The sequence below is a fragment of the Adiantum capillus-veneris genome, chromosome 3, assembly GCF_014529385.1.
Source record: "Adiantum capillus-veneris isolate H3 chromosome 3, ASM1452938v2, whole genome shotgun sequence".
Taxonomy (NCBI): Eukaryota; Viridiplantae; Streptophyta; class Polypodiopsida; order Polypodiales; family Pteridaceae; genus Adiantum; species Adiantum capillus-veneris.
The window spans coordinates 153155665-153178566 of record NC_140933.1 but is presented as its reverse complement, the minus strand read 5'-3'; the positions used below and the strand labels follow the sequence as shown (position 1 = coordinate 153178566).

The 22902-nt window shown below is 45.0% G+C and overlaps 2 protein-coding genes and 3 pseudogenes across 5 annotated transcripts in view; 2 read left to right on the top strand and 3 right to left on the bottom strand.

Moving 5' to 3' along the window:
• Positions 1–132: 132 nt before the first annotated feature.
• On the top strand, positions 133–1080 carry LOC147461976 (uncharacterized; annotated as a pseudogene).
• Positions 1081–3642: 2562 nt separating this feature from the next.
• LOC147461972 (uncharacterized) overlaps positions 3643–22902 on the bottom strand; it is a 32609-nt gene continuing 13349 nt past the window's right edge. For 2 of the 4 annotated variants that reach the window (XM_086509433.1, XM_086509432.1), the window contains exons 4-7: positions 5001–5201; positions 4292–4429; positions 4054–4201; positions 3643–3970 (exon numbers count right to left, since the gene is read on the bottom strand). In XM_086509433.1, the coding sequence (XP_086365559.1) occupies positions 4090–4201; positions 4292–4429; positions 5001–5179 (429 nt within the window). In that variant the 5' untranslated portion in view covers positions 5180–5201 and the 3' untranslated portion in view covers positions 3643–3970; positions 4054–4089. Of the gene's footprint in view, positions 3971–4053; positions 4202–4291; positions 4430–5000; positions 5202–5346; positions 5524–22902 lie in introns of those variants that run through there. The other 2 variants (XM_086509434.1, XM_086509431.1) reach the window with 2 other exon arrangements.
• LOC147461974 (uncharacterized) lies at positions 5531–18922 on the bottom strand. The gene is made up of 2 exons (XM_086509430.1): positions 17459–18922; positions 5531–5868 (listed from the first exon to the last, which is right to left on the bottom strand). Exons 1-2 carry the CDS (start codon positions 17837–17839, stop codon positions 5560–5562), a joined length of 690 nt encoding a protein of 229 aa, XP_086365556.1. The 5' UTR covers positions 17840–18922; the 3' UTR covers positions 5531–5559.
• On the bottom strand, positions 18070–18748 carry LOC147461975 (uncharacterized; annotated as a pseudogene).
• Positions 18946–20301, top strand: LOC147461973 (CTO1 family protein C17G9.12c-like; annotated as a pseudogene).

Genomic DNA, 22902 nt, shown 5'->3' with positions numbered 1-22902 from the left:
TAATCGAGTTGGGTCAAGCAAGCAGCACACATCCAGATTAGCAGGTGGTGAGGCGATTCTGAAAAGGTTTGAGGCTGATCCTACCACCCTTCAAGTGATAGAGAAAAGCACTTTGCTGTTCAAAATTCTAGCATGTCATCTCCTACCCAATGGTATCATGTGAGCGTCCAATCCAGCTATTGTGATTGACCTGACTGGGGTTCAGAATGCAAGCATCAGTAGGGAATCCGACTAATAGTTCAAAAGCACTTTCCTCAACTTCTATGTATTTTCCCAGTTCTTGATAGCATACATGCCTTCAACCATGTGGTTCGGGAGGCCAATGCTCAAGCAAGGGAGCAAGATGCAATGATGGGGGACCAAGATATGTCAAGCGAGCTACCCACCATGGCCGAGGAAGGTGTAGCCATTATTGATAACCAGATTCTTGGATGCATCTCAGACTTGAAAGGACTTTTACAAAGCTTTGAAGAATAGTTGGGGCAATGTGATAGTGACCTAAAACTGATCCTCTTTAATCAGTTGTGCAACTCAAGGGATTGCCTCTCCACTCTTATTGTCCCAAAGTGCATCGACTTGCCAGCAACAGGCTCAATTAGATAGATCCAAGCACATGTAACACAAACTCGGCTTGGTCCTGGTGTGGCACGAGAAGCCAATGGATGTGGAGTTGAAGCTGGGCTGGTCTCAGTTGTCCCTCCAAAGTCCAGGACTACTGGTGTTTTAAGGTGCAAACATCAGTGAGGGAGGAGCCGAGTACACTTCGAAAAGAGACGTCAAGTGTTCTACTTCCATTTTTGTAGCAAAAGTCTTTTGCTTGATCCAAGAGAAATCCACTCATGCCATACATGCCATGCTCTCTTACCCTTGACACTTGAGCAAGCCCCAGCTGGTTCAGAGTCTCCTCTTCTAAATCGACATGTTACTCTCTTCAATGATGTCATTCAGAGGGCGCAAGTGGTTAGATATGTACATGGAGATCTTGGTACGGAGGAGAGGAGGTTTACGATTCGATGTGGGGACAGCTCAATACTTGATGGGGTCCTTGCATCCCAGCAACGAATGGTTCTCATAACATGAGAAGCGAGGCTGCTACCACTCTTTGCCCTTCAAAAATATTGCTATTGGATAACAAAGTAGTACATGCGGTGGTTTATGCCGTCGAGCCAAGATTGTAAGTGGCTCTTCATAATGCGTGTTTGTATTAATACTAGTTTGACTGGGAGTTTTAGTGATGTAGTGTTGTCTTAAATGGTCATTGCTAGGCAGTCCTGCTGGATGTTGACAATTTTTGTCTTTCCTTTTCTTCGGACAAGGATTGCTTACGTACCAAATTGGTGGACAACTAACAATGCAGTAATTTTTGGATCAATATTTGGAGCTTTTAATGCATGGTCGTTTATTGCATTGATGTTTGCATCGATATCTGTAGGTTTGGAGGCCTTCTTACATACCAAACTTTTGGGCAAATGAGCAGTGTTGGGTCTAAGGTTGAAGTAGTGGAGATGGGTTTGGAGGTTGCATCAATTTTTGGGTTGATATTTGTAGCTTTCAATGCCCAGTCACTTATTGCATCAATTTTTGGATCAATGTCTATAGCTTTTAAGACCTGCTTACATACTAAACTTTTGGGAAAATAAATAGGATTGTGTCTAAGGCTGAAGTAGTGGAGATGGGTTTGGAGGTTGATGGCAAATTGCAATTATTGCGTAGATTTTTGGGTTGATATTTGTAGCTTTCAATGCATGCTTATGTACCAAACTTTTGGGCGAATGAATAGTGTTGTTTCTGTGGCTGAATGGTTTTGGAGGTTGAACATTAATTTTTGCATTGATTTTTGGGTTGTTATTTGTAGCTTTTAATGCCAGTTCTCTTATTGCATCGATATCTGTGGATTTAAAGGTCTGCGTACCATGTCTGGTCACGTATTGCATCAATTTTTAGATCGACATCTCTTAGCTTCGGAGGCCGTACCAAACTGTTGGGCAAGTGAGTAGAGTTGTGTCAAATCGATCCATCATGTCTCAATGTCTCATGCATTAAGGAGTCAAGGTTATGTTGGTGACAATAGCCGTAAACAAGCTCGAATCCACCGCCAAGTTTCGGTGACCATAGCCAATGATAAGGGCTAATGCCATGCTGGTTGTAATGATTATAACCTACAAACGTGGAGAGTGACCAAAGTCTCAATGTCTCATGCATTGAGGAGTCAAAGTTATTTTGGTGGCAATAGCCGTAAACAAGTTCGAATCCACCATGGTCAAGTTCCGGTGACCATAGCCAATGACAAGGGCTGACGCCATGCTGGCTGTAATGATTATAACCTATAAACGTGGAGAGTGACCAAAGCCCTAACTCTATCTATTGGGAATACTTGCATAAGAGACTTAAGACTTGAAATAAAGAATGTGAAAAGCATAACCAATGACTAGAGAAATGATGATCATAACCAACATATTGAGACTTAGCAACCTTAACTAGAAAAATCAAATGTGCTCGAAGATGGCGATGGTCGCAACTTCACTTGCTGAGAACACAACCGCATGCTATAACCTTGTTGCATACCAAAGCCCTAACCAACATATTCAAAGGCCAGGACTTCAACACATTTCAGTTTTACCTTTACAGAATGCATTCACAAACCATAACCTTCAAAGCATAACCATAACCAACAAAGTCGGGCACTGTGAATTGAAATAAAAAGTTTGAAACCACAGGCAATGACCTTGGTCAAGTCACAGTTCGCGTAGTCGCTGACCATATTCGAGACATAATGCTAGAGACAGCACAAATGACCATAACCAGCATATAACTAGAAAATTTAAATGGACGCATAATGAGGTGACAATGGTCATAACTTGTGAGTTCGAATATGGAGACGTTTGCAACCTCACTTGCGGAGAACACAACCGCATGCCATAACCAACAGATTCAAAGGTCAGGAATTCAACACGTTTCAATTTCACCTTTATAGACTGCATTCGCAAACCATAACCTTTAAAGCATAACCATAACCAACAAAGCCGAGCACTGTGAATTGAAACCACAGGCAATGACCTTGGTCAAGGCACAGTTCGCGTAAACGCTGACCATATTCGAGACATAATGCTAGAGACAGCACAAATGATCATATCTAGCATATAACTAGAAAATTTAAATGGGCGCATAATGAGGCGACAATGGCCATAACTTGTGAGTTCAAATATGGAGACGATTGCAACCTCACTTGCGGAGAACACAACCGCATGCCATAACCAACAGATTCAAAGGCCAGGACTTCAACACATTTCAATTTCACATTTACAAACTGCATTCGCAAACCATAACCAACAAAGCCGGGCACTGTGAATTGAAATAAAAAGTTTGAAATTACAAGCAATGACCTTGGTCAAGGCACAGTTCGTGTAATCAATGACCATATTCGAGATACAATGCTAGAGACAGCACAAATGAGAACTTGCTGAGAACACATTTCAATTTCACTTTTCAATCGACGACCATATTCCAAACATAATGCATATAACTGACAGCCCGGGAGAAGGCAACCTAAACCATAAAATCCCCAACCAAGACATAATCTGGGATGACATCCCAACATTAAACCATAGCATTTTTAGAGTGAAACCTTTGCGAGATCCAGAGTAGACCAGTAAAAGACCAGCAAGGAAAGTATCAGTTCAGAAAAAAATACATATAGCCATAGTCACAAAGCTTCTATTACAACCGAAAACCCAAAATCACAAGATGTAAAGCAAATCATATATTATGTCGCTTATACAAGTTGTCGTAGTCATTGATATTGTTAAGCCTAATTAGAGCTGGGACACAATAACCCTATATCGAGGACAAGCACTCCATACACCAATCATGGAGCTACTGCTTCATGTTGCATACTTCGTCGTGCTGAAACCAGTTCCGTGTCAGCCAGTTCCTTCGCGGCCTCTCCTCTAATCCTCCCACAATAAGCTCCCTGCAAAACAACCCAGTTGTTTGTAAACCTTCCAAGAGATACACATAAAATGCACTTGATGTGTGCCTTGGCTAGTCAGGTACTTGATGTATTTCATGACATAAAATCCACAATCAATGCTATTCGGCTGTTGCGGGGGCATCCACAAACTTGAGCTCAAGCTGTGACTCATCAGCCAAGGCACGCTGAAGGGCTGTATCATCCACCACTTGAGCAAGGCTCCGAAGGCCACTATAAAACATTCATGACATTAAATGGGTTAGTTGCTTGAGATCATGTAGAAGAAAGGAATGTTCATACATAGGTATCAAGAATACTGACATGTGCATAGCGTCAAGGCACTCAAACGGACTTGTGAGATGTAAGGAGCCAAAATACAGCAAATAGTGCTTCTTTCCGAGCAAGCGAAGGAGCTTTGCACCTCTATTAACATAAAGAACAAACAATGACCAATGGTACCTAAACCAAGAAGATCACAACTGTGAGTAAGAGTATTTATTCTTGAAGCCGTTCATGGTGTCTTTCTTGGATGTGACCAATACCTACAAATTAGTGGCCAAAAAAATAATACCATTTCCAACAAGTCAAGGCTGGCAAACTGTGTTGAGAGAAATTTCTCGAGAAGGTGGCTAGACATTGTGTACCATAAAGCATCAACAAAGCAAACCTTCTTAAAAATAGAAGGCGGCAAAACATGTTCCATCCACATGCATGCAAACAACAACCCTGGAGATAATTAAATAGAACAATTTGCCAGCAAAGAGAGAGAGAGAGAGAGAGAGAGAGAGAGAGAGAGAGAGGGAGACAGGAGTCTTACTAGCCAAACAAGTCTATAGTCCGAGAGCTAGCCTCTCCATGCAATATAGCATTGACTAGGGGCTGATCTACATTCGTAAACAGTTTGAATCTTGCGGAATTGAATGTGATGCTAGCATTAGAAGCAAGCCTAAAAGACCAGCATGCAAGACTTAGAATAATGTGAATTAGTACCGACACTCTTTAAAAATGCAAAGCTGGGATATGAAATCACCTGGCTTTCGCAATATTTGTGGTGACCACCCTACCGCCCCCCTCCTGAGAAACTAATACTCGGCCATTCTCGATGGTGAGCTTAAGAGATACATGGGTCTCATGGCTTGGTGATGAGACATTGATAACAACACTTGTCTTTGTAGATGACCGAATTGGCAACTTTTGCCGATATTCCATTATGAGTCCTTGCACAAAGTTCCTGGAACGATTAGCCCAACAAAAAACACAGCCATAATCAGCCCATCGGATAAAAGCACAGCCGCGATTAGTGACAACCTCAAGATCCAGCCATAATTATTGACAACCAAGAAAACTGACAAAAACACAACCATAATCAGCTTTACCTCATTTTGGGAAACACCGATGTTCAATGTCATGGAAGCAAATCTATCAAGGTGTCCACAATGTGCACATTGTTGGGTTCATCACATTGGTGACCCTCAGAATCGACCACTGGAAGATCCTTGGCATCATCACGGGGCAGCACCTCGTACAGTGGTGTATCTTCAAGGCCATATTGGGAGCTAGATCTAGTAGACCCGCTACTAGTTGCAGCCTCACCTTCCTTCGCCTTGGACCCTTCTCCCTCCAAGCTTTTTCTCTCCTCGGAGATTGTCATCTCCTGGCTCATTTGGGATCTCATCGTCACCAGGGGTTCCTTCCATTTTCTCTCCTTGGAGATTGTCCTCTGCCTGCTCATTTGGAATCTCATCATCACCAAAGTCATCTTCCCAAAACACATCCTCATTGTGCTCTTCTTCACCGGTTCCATTCCCCTTCTCGCCTTGCATATCATTGTTTTCCTTTTCTTCCTCAATGTCATCCATCATCACATTCAACCAAGGTGGCAACACCTTCACTTGCCTCTGCATCAAGACCAAGCATGAAAGAATGGGGTCAACACATAAAGAAAAAACTCAAACTCCAGAAAAACAATGCTTTAGATCAGTCATGAAGTGAGATATCCAGCTTCTACAAGAGCGGACATAGACAAACTTCAACAACGCATTAAAACCAAACAAAAACTGGTCATGTAGAATCCTCGTCATGCACACGTGCATCAAGACTAGACATAGACAAGCTGCATCAACGCACTAAAACTAAACAAAAACTTGATAAACCATATAGCAGGATGCACAGGTTCTTTTTTATTATGGGATGCATGTAAAATCCTCATCATGCACCTCTGCATCAAGACCAGACATAGTTAAATGGAATCAACGCATTAAAATCAAACAAAAACTTGATAAACATAATGCAATAAATCGGTCATGGCGCGGGATGCACCTGTTCTTTTTTATTATGGCATGCATGTAAATTTTCCTCATCATGCACCTCTGCATGCATACCAAACATAGACAAATGGAATCCGCGCCTTGAAAATAGAGACATAACAAAAATGCTGAAAAGTAAACTTGAACCTAAAAAGTAAACTCGGACATATGTAAGGGTTGGGGACGGTTATGGAGCGAGCTCAATGGAGCGAGCTTTTTTTTTTTTTTTTTGAGAGCCACCACCACTACCTCCCATTGCCGCCCCTTAGCACCCATCGCCACCACCACCTAAGTCCACCACTGGTGGTTAGTGGTGCTAGCTTACTGCCACCATAAGCCGCTTCTAATCCTACCACCACCACCCATTGCTGCCCCTCCCCACCATTGGAGTAGCCAAGGACCTCCTCCTCCTCCTCCTCTCTCTCTCTCTCTCTCTCTCTCTCTCTCTCTCAAATGCCAAGGCACCAGCAATTTTGCTAGTGCCTTGGGTCTCTTTGTATCAAACCAACTCTCCCTCTCATGTCCCCTCCTCTCTCTCTCTCTCTCTCTCTCTCTCTCTCTCTCTCTCTCTCTCTCTCTCTCTCACACACACACACACACACACACACACACACACACACATCCTCCACCTCCCTCTCTATGCTCACACCTCTCTCCAGCCCTTTCCCTTCCCTTTATCCCCCCCCCCTCTCTCTCTCTCTCTCTCTCTCTCTCTCTCTCTCTCTCACACACACACACACACACACACACACACAAACACACACATCCTCCACCTCCCTCTCTATGCTCACACCTCTCTTTAGCCCTTTCCCTTCCCTTTATCCCCCCCCCCCCCCCCCCCCCCCTCTCTCTCTCTCTCTCCCCCCATCGCCCTCTCCAACCCCCTCTCTCTCTCTCTCTCTCTCTCTCTCTCTCTCTCTCTCTCGGTTGCCCCCCCTCTCTCTCTCCCTCTCCTCTCTCTCTCTCTCTCTCTCACACACACACACACAAACACACACACATCCCCCACCTCTCTCTCTATGCTCACACCTCTCTCCAGCCCTTTCTCTTCGCTTTCTTCCCCCCCTCCCCACCCTCTCTCTCTCTCCTCTCTCTCTCTCTCATGCTCACACATACACACACACACACACACACATGCTTGAGCCTATCCCCTTGTCAGTGATACACAATATCATAGCCATTCGGCTCAGCTCCTACTCCCTTCGATGTGAAACGGGACGTTCAGACAATGAAGAAGAATCAATTTGATTGTGAACTTTTTATGCTCACTGCAAGTTTGAGAGTCTGAGTACCACACACTACTAGAGTGCTCACCTTTTGGTCACATCCAAACTTGCTTCCCTCACATTTTTAGCCATGATGTAGACCTGTACACTTTCCTCTCCCATCCACAATATGGGCTCTCCATTGACTCTCATGACCACAATTTTGGAGCATCGAGTATCACTCATTAACCACGATGGAGAGGAGGGTGCTTGCTAGGGCAGAGAGAGAGAGAGAGAGAGAGAGAGAGAGAGAGAGGGGGGGAGAGGGAGAGGGCCAGTGGAAAGAAAAGAGGGAGAGGATTGTGAGAGGGAAAGAGGGGGAGGGATTGTGTGTGAGAGAGAGGGGGGGAGAGCATTGCCTTTTTTGTTTAATACAAAAAAGAAAAAGGAATGAAAGTAGTTTAAGTCAAAAAAAAAAGCTCTTCCAAGCAAAGCAATAGCGATATCATTCATTCATAGTTTTTTACTTAAACTTTGACTTAAACTTTTTTTGTTTTTGACTTAAACTTTTTTTTTGTTTTTGACTTAAACTACTTTCATTGGTATAGCTATTGCTTTGCTTGGGAGAGCTTTTTTTTTTTCTTTGTGACTTAAACTACTTTCATTCCTTTTTTCCTCTTTGTATCAAAAAAGAAAAAGCCAATGCTCTCCTCCCCTCTTTCCCTCTCACAATCCCTCCCCCCTTCTCTCCCCGCTCACCCTCTCCAAACCCCCTATCAGAGTTTAAAAAAACGAGGTAAAGTGTTTTCAACCAGCTAAACTGTAAAATCTTGATTATATGTTAAGAGGTCCTTGAAGAAAACTAAGAAATTCACAAGTTTAAGTGTAAATACCGACAAAACCTTTAATTTTTTACCTAAAAATCGAGAGTTTCCCCTTATTTTCTTCAGTTAGGGAAAATGTATTTCTCTAGTGCTATCCATATCTCTCTCTCTCTCTCTCTCTCTCTCTCTCTCTCTCTCTCTTAGTCCTCTCTCTAAGCTCCATATCTCTCTCTACCCATCCCCTTGTAAAGAATGAGGATGCAAGAGAGCTACCCAAGACAAGCACAAAGCACACAGAGATGGAAATTTTCTTCTTCTTCTCACAGAAAAGAGAGTACAAAATGACTAAGTGCTAAAACTGAAAAGTAGCACATATGTACATGCGGTCACTAAGTGTGAACTCGTTAGAAGCGTACTAGGCTGGCACTATAAGTGTAGTCCAGCTGTAGAATCACTGGCAGAGATCCTCCGTGTCGGTCACCTAACGCGCCAGTGAGTAAATGCCGTAAGCGACCAAGACCCGTAGTGGATGTCAGCTCAAGATGTAGAGCTCGACATCTCAACACTCCCCCTCGAGCTCTGCATGTCGCAGAGTCCAAGCATAGTCCGGAAACGTCGAATCTTCTCAGCTCCGAGGGCCTTGGTAAAGATATCCGCTATCTGCTCCTCTGTGCTGACGTAGACCAAGTTGATGTCGCCCGCCGACACTCGCTCTCGAACGTAGTGGTAATGGACCTCTATGTGCTTGGTCCTGGCATGGAACACTGGGTTCCTAGCCAACTGCATGCTGCTGAGGTTGTCACAATGGATGACAATCTGCTGGTCCACCTGCACTCCCAAGTCCTCAAGTAATGTGCGTAGCCAAGCTACCTCGCACGCCGCAACTGCTGCACCTCTGTACTCGGCCTCTGTGCTCGATAAGGCAACCGTAGGCTGCTTTTTGCTGCTCCAAGTAACAGCAGCACTCCCAAAAGAGAACATGAAGCCACTCGTAGATCTCCTATCAACAATGCTACCTGCCCAATCTGCATTTGTATACCCATACAATGCTAATGGCGCATCTGCTGCATAGAACAATGCGTAGTCAAGAGTCCCTTGCACATACCGAAGTGTGCGTCGTACTCCATCCAAATGTGGCTTCCTCGGAAGCTGCATGAACTAACTCTGCAAGCCTACTGTGTAGCTCATGTCTGGCCTCGTGATAGTCAAGTAGATTAGACTACCCACAATCTTCCTGTACATATTGACATCCTCAACAACATCACCCTTCTCTACACTCAGCTTTGCATTCACATCCAAGGGAAAAGAAATTGGCTTACAATCAGCCATACCATACTTTGACAACATGTCCAAAGCATATTGTCTCTGTTACAGCCATACACCCTCTGGAGTCCTGATCACCTCAATGCTAAGAAAGTAGCGCAACTCGCCCAAATCTTTCATTTCAAACTCCTGTTTGAGAAGACCCTTCAAATGGTCAATCTCCATAGCATTGTCACCCACAATAATAAGGTCATTTACATATATGATAATGACCACAATCCCCACATCACTCTCACGTACATAGAGTGAATGATCAACATGAGCTCTCCTAAACCCAATATTGACAAGATACTTGGCAATCCTGTCATACCATGCTCTAGAGCCCTGCTTCAAACCATATAAAACTTTGAGAAGTCTGCATACATAATCTGGGTAACCTGGATCGACATAACCAGGTGGTTGATCCATATGCACTTCCTCTTGCAACTCACCATTCAAGAAGGCATTATTTACATCCATTTGATGAATAATCCATCCTCTAGATGCAGCCACTGCTATGACAGCTCTCACAGTCGTCATCTTTGTCACTGGAGCAAAGGTCTCCTCATAGTCTATGCCATACGTCTGTGCAGAACCCTTTGCGACCATCCTTGCTTTGTGACGCTCAATGTTACCATCAGCCTTATGCTTGGTTTTATACACCCATTTACAGCCAATAGCTTTCTTGCCACTTGGCAATGGCACCAACTCCCATGTGTCGTTTGCTTCCAATGCAGCCATCTCTTCATTCATTGCATCATCCCAATGCACATTTCCAACTGCATCCTCAAAACATGTGGGCTCCACATCCTGTATCACCTTAGCCATGTAGGCTTGGTGATGCGCTAGATACCCATCATAAGTCAATTTCTGAACTGGATTTCTGACTCTGTTAGATCTGCGCGGTCCTGGGTCACTCCTTTGCCCTCTAGCATCTTCTTGTACTTTCCTTACACCAGGTGTCCTGACAGCCGAAATTCCAAATTCCTCATCAAGACTTTGTTCAGAACCATCTGAATCCATGTCTACATGTGAAAAACCTGATGATGCATCAGCCATAAAGGGAGGTTCATCTACCTTTTCCTTTCCTTTTTGTGATACATTCCCTATACCTGCTGGTGGAGTAACCTGTGTACGTAGTCTACCATTCCATGGCTTCTCAACAAAGCCACGAGAAGACGACTCTTGTGGTCCACTCAAAACCTATGACTGTGGCCTCACATTTTGTACAACCACATCATCTTTTACATCAGCCCCAATCGTGCCATGTGCATTACTGTACCAACTGCTCATCTCATCAAAGACTACATCTCTGCTCACTCGTAATTCTCGTGTAGTAGGATTGTAGCACCTGTACCCCTTTTGTTCAAGGGAATATCCCACAAGAATATATTTCTCTGCTTTAGGATCCAATTTCCTATGCAACTCATCTGATACATGCACGTAAGCTATGCAGCCAAACACTTTCAAGTGTGTCAAATCAGGCTTTGTACCTGTAAACTTTTCCTCAGGTGTTACATCATGCACCGCAGCTGTAGATGTCCTGTTCATAATGTACACAGCTGTATTTACAGCTTCAGCCCAGAAATGATGAGGCATGTTCTTCTCATTCATCAATGCACGTGCAACCTCTGCAATGTGCGTGTTTTTCCTTTCTGCGACCCCATTCTGCTGTGGAGTATATCTGCATGTAAACTGCCTGCATATACCATGCATTCGCAAAAAATCTAAAAAATCATTGGAGAAGTACTCTCACCCTCCATCTGACCTCAATGTCTTGATTTGCATATATGTCTCCTTCTCAATCATGACTTTGAAGTCCTGAAAGTGACCAAACACTTCACTTTTGTTACGCATGAAGTAGACCCATACTTTCCTTGTATGATCATCAATGAAAGAGACATAATACCTGCAACCATGTATACTTGCAGTCTCGGTTGGACCCCAAACATCTGTGTGCACCACCTCAAGTGGCTTTTTACATACATTGTGCTCATGTGAAAATGAGCCCTTTGACTGTTTTCCAAACTGGCATGCTGCACACACTTTATGCATACCATCCACCTTGAATTTGGGCAAACCTTTTACAATCTGTTTTGATTGCATGATGCGCAATCTCTGCTCATTGACATGGCCAATGCGTTTGTGCCAAATGTCAACATCAGCCACAACACTTGTGCCCTATGCAAATAATGCAGCTTTTACCTCAGGCATGTCTACATTCAGCGTAAACATTCTGCCCACACATTTGCCCTCTGTGATCAGCTTACAGCCATTTTGGAAATCTTCTACATAACAGCCATTTGGATTGAAACGAACCTGCAAACCCTGCTTAACCATTTGTCCAACAGAAACAAGATTCTTTGTAATGTTTGGGACATAAAGTACATCTGCTAAGTACTTTGATTTCCCACTCTTCGTATTTAGAGGTATGTCCCCTACATGAGCAATGGGGTGAGTTGTGTCATCTCCTGTCTGCACATAGCCTGACACATCTGGTTTGCGCATATCTTTAAACCACTCTCCACGAGACGTCATGTGATTAGAGGCACCTGAATCCACGTACCAAACATCATCTTGAGTGGAATTCTCTGCAGTCATTGTATTCATTACATGCTGCATAACAAACATGCGCTCGTTTTTGCTGTCATCTGCTAGTAGATGCATAGTTGCCATGTTCTCTCTTTCCACTTGCTTTTCCCTTTGGACAGTCACGTGACATGTGACCTCTTTCACCACAAGTCCAACATTCTCTGCTATCTGGAGTATGTTGCTGCCTGCTTGATCCTGCACCACGACCTCTTTGACTCCCCCTGCCTTGAGACTGGTTTCCCCTGCCACTTGTATTGTTTTGATTTGATTGACCTTCTTGAAATTGGCCCCTGCAACCCCTTTGGGCCTCGACCACGACCTCTACCTCTACCTCTGTTGGAGTTAGAATAGAAGGCCTGTTCAGAATTATTTCTGACATGAGAAGAAGATGTGTCAAGGTTCTTCTCCTCAAGAATAAGCATAGAAATCAAATCTTGGAACACGGGGATGTCGTCTCTTGTATTCATGGAAGACCTGAAATGTACATACTCATCTCCTAAACCATCCAAGCATGCACGGACAATGTCATCGTCTTCCACTGAGACTTTAATAGATCCAAGAGCCTCAATGATACTCTTGATCTTCAAAGCATAATCATTGATGGAGAGGTTGTTCCTCTTAACCTGATTTAGCTCCGACTTTAGTTGAAGCTTCCTGGCCTTGGTGTTCACCTCGAACACTCTGCCTAAGTTTTTTCATGCAATGGTGGGGGTTTCAGCATCCTGTAGATAGCCCATCATGCCATCTGTGATTCTCATAGAAAGCTAATACATCACTTTGCTCTGGCCTTGTTTCCAGTCACTCAAAGCTTTTCTTTGTTCTGCTGTAGCATTTGCCTCGGGAATCTTTGGTTCCTTTTCATTGTCTCCTTCTACATAGTCCCAATAACCTTTTCCTTTTAAGAAATTAGTTATTCTGAACTTCCATGCAGGGTAGTTATTTTTCTCTAGCTTCTCAGTAACAATTTGACTGAAACCGTCAGACATCTTGAAGCACTAAGACAAAATAGCTGCAATCTGCAAAAACCTGCAAATCTGCTGAACCTGCTATCGTGGTACCTGTAACACTTTCTACACTCAACGAGTGTCCACAATCAAGCATACATACAACCATTGTACTTGTACAGTAAATCTCTGTGTACTGCACTTTGGAGACCTGTTCAGAAACTTGTACGAAAAACTTGTACTTGTAAACTTGTTCGGCATCTGGTCGTGGATTGCGAACGAAGGGATTGTGATGCTCTTGCTCTCTTAGCCTCTCTTGCCTGCACCAGGCTCTGATACCATGTAAAGAATGAGGATGCAAGAGAGCTACACAAAACAAGCACAAAGCACACAGAGATGGAAAGCTTCTTCTTCTTCTCACAGAAAAGAGAGTACAAAATGACTAAGTGCTAAAACTGAAAAGTAGCAGATAAGTACATGCGGTCACTAAGTGTGAACTCGCTAGAAGCGTACTAGGCTGGCACTATAAGTGTAGTCCAGCTATAGAATCACTGGCAGAGATCCTCCGTGTCGGTCACCTAACGCGCCAGTGAGTAAATGCCATAAGCGGCCAAGACCCGTAGTGGACGCCAGCTCAAGATGTAGAGCTCAATATCTCAACACCCCTACCTCTCTCTCTCTCTCTCTCTCTCTCTCTCTCTCGTAAATGCCATAAGCGGCCAAGACCCGTAGTGGACGCCAGCTCAAGATGTAGAGCTCAATATCTCAACACCCCTACCTCTCTCTCTCTCTCTCTCTCTCTCTCTCTCTCTCTCTCTCTCTGAGAGAGAGAGAGAGAGCAAGAGAGAAGAAGAAGAAAAAGAGAATTTTAACCTCATAGGAAACTATCCCAGGAGACCTTAAAGATCTATCCAATGAGGAGAGTTGGGGGGAGAGGGAGGGAGGGAGGGGGAGAGAGAGAGAGAGAGAGAGAGGGGGGGGGGGGGGGGGGGGGGACGGGTTAGAGAGAGAGAGAGAGAGAGAGAGAGAGGGGGCCGAGAGAGGAAAATGGGGGGGGGGGGGGGGGGGGGGGGAGAGAGAGAGAGAGAGAGAAGGAGAGGAGAATAATGAGGAAGAAGGGCGATTGCTAGAGGAGGGAGCGCGGCTAGAGGAGGAGGTGGAGGAGGAAGCTGAGGAGGGGAAGAGAAGGAAGCACATGGGTGGCAAGAGGAGGAAGGGGAGGTAGGGAGGGAGGTCCTCCAAAAAAAAAAAAAAAAACTCGCTCCGTTGAGCTCGCTCGAAGACCTAACTCGTAAGGGTTCGCCTTTTTTATTTTTGTGCGTCACTTCGAAACAAGGGCCAAGCTTGGCACCTAGGACAATCGAAGAAGAGTGTAGATAAACAATGGCAACTCAAAGTATACGTGAACATGGTTTACTTGGACCACCTCTCCTATTGTATCCTCAACGAGCCTGAGGCCAGCCTTAAGACCCTCATGACTAAACCGGCCTTAAGACCCTCATGAGTAAACCGGCACGGGGCCATGGGATCGACGGTGGACGACAGATGGCTTGTCTGAGATAACTCTCTGGGGATGTCTGAGTTTACAAAACTTGTATGAGTTTACTTCCCAAAAAATTGAGAGCTAGTCCTCCCACACGAGAGCCGTGGCAGCCATTCCCCTAACCAGTTTCGCGTGTCCATTTCGTTGAAACGTAGGTGTGTTTACATCTACTTATGCTTGTCTGAGGTTACTCTCTGGGGATGTCCGAGTTTACAAAACTTGTATGAGTAAAAGCATAAGTAGATGTAAACACACCTTTTACTCATACAAGTTTTGTAAACTCGGACATCCCCAGAGAGTAACCTCAGACAAGCATAAGTAGATGTAAACACACCTACGTTTCAGCGAAATGGACACGCGAATCCTATTAGGGGACTGGCTGCCACGACTCCTGTCTGAGTTCGAATCTAGGACGACACCCGCCACCAACTTTTTGTTTGCCGTCGGATCTCCTCGAGATCCACGCTGTCCACCGTCTCACTGTTGCTCCTCTAAGATCAAGAAGGCTGCCCCTTATCCAAAGGCCAAATGCTCATTCTTGGTGGTGACAGGCTGATTTCAACCCACAACCCGATTGCCATGAAACCTACAATCCAAAGTTCCCTATGGCAAAAAGGTGGCGCTTGGTAAACTAGGACAAGTATAAAAGAACAAGGACAACTCTAAGTATACTTGAACCATAACTCACCGATTTCAAGGTACACCCCAATGACCTCTTGGGTTGTCAATCCTCGATTTCATGGCCATCAAGTGCTGGGTTTCATTGTCATCGAGGTCCCATGGCAAAAAGGGTGAAGATTGGTAAACCAGGACCTAGGACAATCAATGACAAACATAGATAAACAAGGACAGAGTATACTTGAACCATGGAGACACACAACATATAGTTGCATGGGTGGATGGGGACGGCATGAGAAGAGACTGGCTACTGCCATCATAGTGTGAGAGCTCAGTATAATGAGCTTGGGCTTGAGGGTATGGGCTGAAGTTGCATGCATTGAACCTTTGGTGGATGAAGCTTCAGAGAAGTCCTCTACTTGCTCATTTTCTAAGGACAATCTTTCTCTAGATGGCCATATTTGAGTCAAAATTTGCATTAAAAGTAAGCATGAGGATTGCTCTTACCGCCATGATGTTGCGACCACCATGATTTACGTTTGAATGGTAATAGGGAGGGAGCACACTGGTGTTGAAGGAGCCTTGGTGTTTGGAGGTATTGCCGTGAGGCTTGGCCGGCTTTGCGGTTGGTGGCAAGTGCCACTGGTTGGGCTCCCGTAGATTGACCGCAGAGAGCTTCTCCTTGATGTATTTTGGCCACCAAGGGTTGCACTTGTAGGTCCACACTATGTGGTGATGAATGTCTACCAAGCGGATAGAAGGGCTACCATCAAAATAATGGTTTGTAATGTCTCAGGGACGGCCAATCTCCAGATAATGACCTCATCAAGAAGAACCTGCCAAGCATCCATACACTTGGCAGTGCTCTGTCCTTCTTGCATGTTGGTGTTCACCAATCTCTTGATCAAGGAATCTTAGTAAACTAAGTCGGTATGCTCATATGTCTTGTGAAAGAAAGACCGTATAGCTTCTGTCGACTTCAAAGACCGCACCATTGGCACTCGTCAATCTCCGCAATGGAGCATGATCACATAGACTCCACTGACACAAGACTTGGACCTAGAGTCGAGACAACATCCCATAGTAGAAGCTCCTTGACGCAGAGCTCCGTCTTCAACCCTCATACTTGATAGTCGTTACCATTAAGTTTGTCTATGGTTTGATGTCTAGATTTAAGAGAAGGGGTAGAAGAGATCTCTGTCATGCTGTCAGGTTTCGGATACCTTGGAAGAGAGGAGCAAGCAGCAAGACGAATGTCGCTAAGAGGGATTTTTCGTATGCCTTGGAAGAGAGGAGCAAGCAGAAAGACGAATGTCGCTAAGAGGGATTAAGGATTAAGGATCTAGTTGCTTGCAAGCTTGAGTGAGCTATTAAGCTAATAGGGGCTCTGATACCATGTAGAAAAACTAAAACAATAATTTAAGCTAATGACTAATGTGCGTAATGAATAGAAAAGAGTACTCAGCTGAATGTATTGCCTCGATTGCACAATAACATGGTGAATTGATACAAGACTTGTTTATATACATGAATGGGAGTTCATTGTGCGTGATAGCTAGAGCTAACTAGGGCTGCAATGTAGGAGCTAATGTAGGAAGGTAATTGGCCACTAATTTAGGGCTGATTCATGAGAGAAAATAGGACCTACTTTAGGTAAGAAGTGGGATGGCACTCCCAATTACAAAGAAAGACAATGGCCATGAAACTTATAACTTGCTCACATGCTTCATGAAGCTTCAAAACATGCAAGGAACTTAAACATTCTCACAAGCAAATGGAGCAACACTTGGACAATGGTGGGTGGGTAAAACAGGCCCATAGTAACAAACATGCGCGAGGAAAGACCTAGTGGCCATGAAAGCTACAACCAACTAACATGCTTCATGGAGCTTCAAATAATACAAGAAACGTAAGTTAAATTGTAGCATCCATAAGCATAGAAACACTTTGAACATGCTAACAAGCTGCCCTTCAAAACATAAAAGCTGTGAAATTATCTAACCTTTGAGACTTAAACGCTTGTCATAGCAACCATAAGTAAATAAGGAACTTAACCATGCTAACATGATAAAACTTCAAAGATACAAGGGACCTAAACAACATACATAGGCATGAAGGAAAGAAGTCACTTAACCAATTAATTAATCAGCTTACATGCGCATCATAGCCTTCGTCGATACGTTTTTGAATGCATGCAAGGCGCAATTGAGCTGATGCATGGTAGGCAGTCATGCACTCCTTCACAATATTCTCCACAAATTGCTCCTTTGGCACGGTTCTAAACTCTGGTCTGAGCTTGTCCCATTTCTCAATTGCTCGAAGACGATGAAGATCCTCAGCCTTTTTTACATCTATTGCGAACTTCCTCTCTTTGTCCTCAAACCGCTTCTTTGCCAACTTCTGCCATTCAGCTTTCTCTACTCTCGACCTTGGTGCCTTGGCTCTCGAGGGCAATTCAGCCTGGGAAGCACGACCTGACTTTCGTACTGGGATGTGTATGTCAAGGCCATGTTCTCTCTTGAGATGCCTCTTCATTCACCACCTCACCAACTCAAAGCGACACCGTCCAGGGCATTCATCACTTGCACGACATTGCCGGGCAAGCTTCCCATCGGGCAAGAACACCTCCACATATGGCATCAACCCGGACGACATGAACTGCATGCTACTACCCTCAATCTCCTTGTCATCTTCTTTGCATTCACCTGGCTGGCACGCTTTCATTTTTGTATCATTCGACTGCCCCTCCTTTGACTTGGTGTCACCTACCTCCTCATCAAGGACCTGTTTGCCTTTCCTTTTTGCAACTGCAGCCTCTGCTGCCTTTTTGTGGTAGGACATGGGTTGTGCTGGCATCTTCTCATCCTTCTCCTCATTCCAATCAAATGCCTTCTCCAACTTCTTCCTAGGTCGTGGATTGGTAGAAGCAGGCGTTTGGGGTTGGCCTTCTTCAAAAGGGCTGGCTATGGGACTAGCGTTCAGGTCTATGATCTGCCTTGCTCTCAGACGGGGGCTACTTCAGATAGGTTTTGGAGGCGTGGCCGCCCATGCATCCTCCCCAACCGTGGATGCCTGCTCAACACCATGCCCGCTCCTGGCCCCTTTCTTACCGGAACGCTGTGTTTTTCCCCTTGTTGGCGCCATTGGGCTCTCCAGCACCCCACACTTCCTGTTGCTCACGTATCCCCTCCACAAAAAGGATATGCCAGACTCACAGGGCCCTCCTTGTGCGCAATACCCCATTGGCAATAGCCATAGCAATCGTGCCGACAAGACCCGCTCCCTCAGATTTTTGCATGCAGAGCCTCTTGCATGCCCTTGCATGCCCAAGGACACCTTCCCCCTCCCCCCAATCATGCGCCTCGTGCCCAACGCAAATCCAAATTTTTTTGTCCAACTCAGCCACGATTCGGACAGCTCAGCCCCGCCACGCCACCCAGCCATGCCACATCAGCAAGCCTATCCGCGTTTACAAATTTTGCCCGCGTTTACTTTTTATGCTGACATGGAGCGCCGAGATCCCCTCTCCCTTCGCGCCCGGCTTCCTTGACTTTGATCCCACCGCTCGCCCTTCACTTAAGACCCCGTGTAAGTTAGTCCAGAGCATGATGGAGGCTACGGGTTCTCGCAGGCTGCTGCAGCTATGGCCAGGCTCATCCAAGAGTGTAGCCCGGACGAACTGGATGTGGTGCTTTTGGCTCTCGTCCATGTGCGAGTGCTTCTCCAGGACATGGGCCTTGTGCAATTTCATCATGGGATGTTCCAGGCGCTCCATGTTCCTCTGCTTACCAAAAGCAAGTGGCGGCAACGATTTGTCAGCGAGGAACTAGACGAGGGCTCACCACTCCTCTTGAACCTGCTTGGGGTTTGCAAGACGGCTCTCAAATGCCACGCGGCCATGCTGAGTGCGCCTCTCATTCTGGATCACAGCTCCTTGAAGGTGCACCTGTCCTCGTTGCTCATTTTCTGCACCGACTTTGACGACACCTGCACGTGTGAGGACACCACGGAGATCCTGGTCGACATCACCAACAATGCGGCACGCTGGGCCAACATCATGGATGATGTAGCATCTGCAGAAGAAGGGCATATGGACCGGCAAGGCAGCTCAGATGAGGGCACCCTCCATGCCACTCTGCTCTCTCTGGAGGAGCCCGAGAAGCGGGCAGACCAGCAGGTCATCAGGGAGGGCCTACTCAAAGGCTGACCTCAAAAAGGTGGCAAAGGAGCGAGTTGCCCTCCGCCCTAATTGTGGGGAGCTCCTTGAAAGGCTGGCCAACAGCAATGTGCCCATTCATGTCATTTCCTTGAACTGGTCACACGATCTCATTCTAGAGAGCTTACCACGGGGTCTGCAGCAGCTGAGCATTCACTCCAATGATCTTAAATATGACAGCCATGGCACATGTGATGGTACATTCACCCTCCTTGTCCGAGACTCCTCTGACAAGGAGCGCATATTGCGCCTGGCTGTTCAACTAGCGCATCATGGCAGCAGGAGCTTTGTGGTTTATGTTGGGGACAGCATCAACGATTTGCTGGCTCTTTTGGAGGCCGACGTTGGGATTGTCATGGGAGATGATGCCCTCCTGCAAGATGTCTTGTCCAAAAACAAGATAGAGCTGGCTCCCCTGCCAATAGCGGCGTCCTTGATGCTGCAAAGTGTGATCACTGGTGGGGAGCTTCCAAGCTTCCGTCAAAGTGGAAAGCTGTTCCATGCAATCTATGGATGGGAAGATGTCGAGCAGTTCCTGTTCAGTCTTTGAGAGAATCTTTGACACGGTGCACCTTGGTTGCAATAAAACATTGTCAACGAATGCTGCGAATATCAAGGCAAACCATCAGGGCCTTTTTGGGAGAATAGTAACATAGTGCTCCGGCATACTCTGTTTTTGCAGTTCATCCCCTCCTTTTGTGCATGTCTCGATACAACAGTGATTGTTGTTCACAATCTCCTCTGTGGACACCCTACTCGCAGGATTGTTTACGATAGCTTGGTTCTGTAGAGTTGTATTAGAATTAAGGATCATTAATGAAAGAAAAGAATGTGCAATTCCAACCTCTTAACTTACCAGAGGATTGTACTTACATTACATAAGTATATGCTGGATCAATTCGGCAACAACATTATTGAATGAACCCCAATTATGCAGCACGAGCTAAGGAAGAAATAGATAAATTGCTGCATGTAGGCTGTAATGGCTTTGTACATGGAACATCACTTTTGCGATTGTGTATGCTTTCTAACATGCATTGTAATTGGGGTAGATTTTGGTCTTTGGGAGGCTGTCCGGGGCTGGTTTGTCTTTCCCGAAATGGTTTGCTGGATGGGTCTCTATGTATAAGCAATGGGATCTTTTTCACAGGATTCTACATCAGATAATATCCTATTGCTTTTCTCCGAGTCACGTGTTGAGAATTGACAAGTTGTATGAGAAGTGATTTCTACACGTTAATAAACTGTATCTCAAAAATGCAAGGATTGTTGATTAGAGTTGTTTGGAGTAGTTTAAAGAAGAGCTTCGATACCCTCTATGGAGACCCCAACCGGTGCATGAACACAAGCGTAGATTTTGAGTGGGCCACAAAGGTTGTCATTTCCTAGAATCAGACCAGTTGCATGAGAAGCGGATTTGTTTGTTGGATATAGAGGTGGAGCCTATCAAATGATGTGAGGCCTTTTAAATCTATTTTAAGGTTCTTTCCTTCGTAATAAAAATAGTGCTGGCAAGTTGGCAATAGCAGCAATGCGATCGAGGTACAGCTGGTTCTCTCTTGATGTAGGGCATTTGAGGACAACTTTATGGGGAGAGACATCATCTTTTACTGAGAGACGCCACGAGGCACCGGGACAGCTTATGCCACCTGTGATTGGATATAGGTGGGAGACAGCTTGTCGAGCAGAGACGAGATAAGAGCATAGGGACAGAGGGCCACGAGGAGTAGGAGTCCTATTCAGAGAGGAGTTACAGCCGCTTGTGCACATCATTCTGAGAGATGATCAGGCCAAATACATGTGGGTAAGATTGAGGGTTGAGACAGGAAGATTCTTGTACATTGCTATATGTTATTTTGTCCCCCACACGTAAGTATATACCGCACCTAGAGGATAGTCCCCTTTCTCTACAGTAGACAAGGAAATATTGGAGTTTTCTAGAGATGGTGACATCATTCTCTTGGGGACTTTAATGCCTGCATGAGAAATCATCAAACAATTTTTTATAATACCTCGGATGAGATATTGAAAGAGCTTCCTTTACCCATACCCTCCCGTCCCTGGGAAAGCATTGTCATGGATTTCATTTTTTACCTTCCCAAGACTCAAAGTGGGAATGATCGCATTTGGATAGTCATCGACAAGCAGGCTCACTTCATTCCGGTAAAGAAGACAGTTACGCCTGATCATTTGGCAAGGCTGTTTGTTTTGCAGCTTTTTTTGTTCCATGGCATGCCTGAGGCCATAGTCTCGGACAGAAATCCCCGATTCACTGGTTTGTTTTGGAGAGCGATCTGGGACAACATTGGCACGTGGTTGCAGTTCTTGTCCTCATTCAACCCACAGACATACGGGCAATCTGAGATAGCCAATTCATTGGTTTTGGATTTATTGAAGTCCTACATTTTGGAACAGAAGACACAATGAAAAACTACTTGTCCTCGATGGAATTTGTTTACAACAACATAGTTCATTCATCGACGAGGAAGGTGCCATTTGAAGTAATCGAGGATATGCTAACAAGGTTCCTCCGTTTCTAAGCACCAAAGATAAGATTTTTGAAAGCGGATCATTATACGAGAGATCTAGACACTCCTTTTGCCAATGTGCGCGAGGCTCTTGGAAAGTCTCAAGCACCGCATAAGAAGGCAGCCAATAAACATTAACGCGACTTGTAGCTGAAGGAAGATGATTGGGTGCTCTTACGGTTTGAGAAGGCAGGCCTAAGGAAACGAAAGGGAAAGGATCGGCTTTTTCCAAAGCTAAGTATACGGTACTATAGCCCTTTTCAGATTCAAGAGAAGATAAATGATGTATCCTTGAGATTGAAGTTGCCTGATACTTGGAAGATTTACAATGCTTTTCATGTGAGTCTCTTGAAACCTTTCAAGGGTGAGGTGCCGGTCGACAGGGAGCCTTAGGAGGAAGAAGTGGAAAAGAGCAAGGAGATTCTCGTTCTAGAACAGATATTGGCTCACTAAGAAAGAAAAGTGAAAGGTAAAATGAACGGCGGTTCTTACTTAGTCAAGAACTCACCGGCATTGGATGCGAAGCGGATGATGGAGGAGGACCTAGCAGATACTTCTCAGATACTAGAACTTTATCTTGAGGCTTTCGGTCTAACTTCGACTATTCCGAGAGATCTCGGAGATCGACTGCACAAGAGGGGAGTTACTCCGCTCCTTTGTCACAAGTTAACCAAATGGAAGAAAGTCATTGCTTTTCCTTTGGGTTTCAAGGATAGTGATGGGACTGACAGTATTCTGTTGGATGACTTTATGAAAGAAGTACTTTGAATTGAGAATTCCTGAAACGAATATGATTTACGTGTGCTCTCTCATGTGAGAAGTGTCTAGGTGCATGTTTGAAAGACGAAACGGCT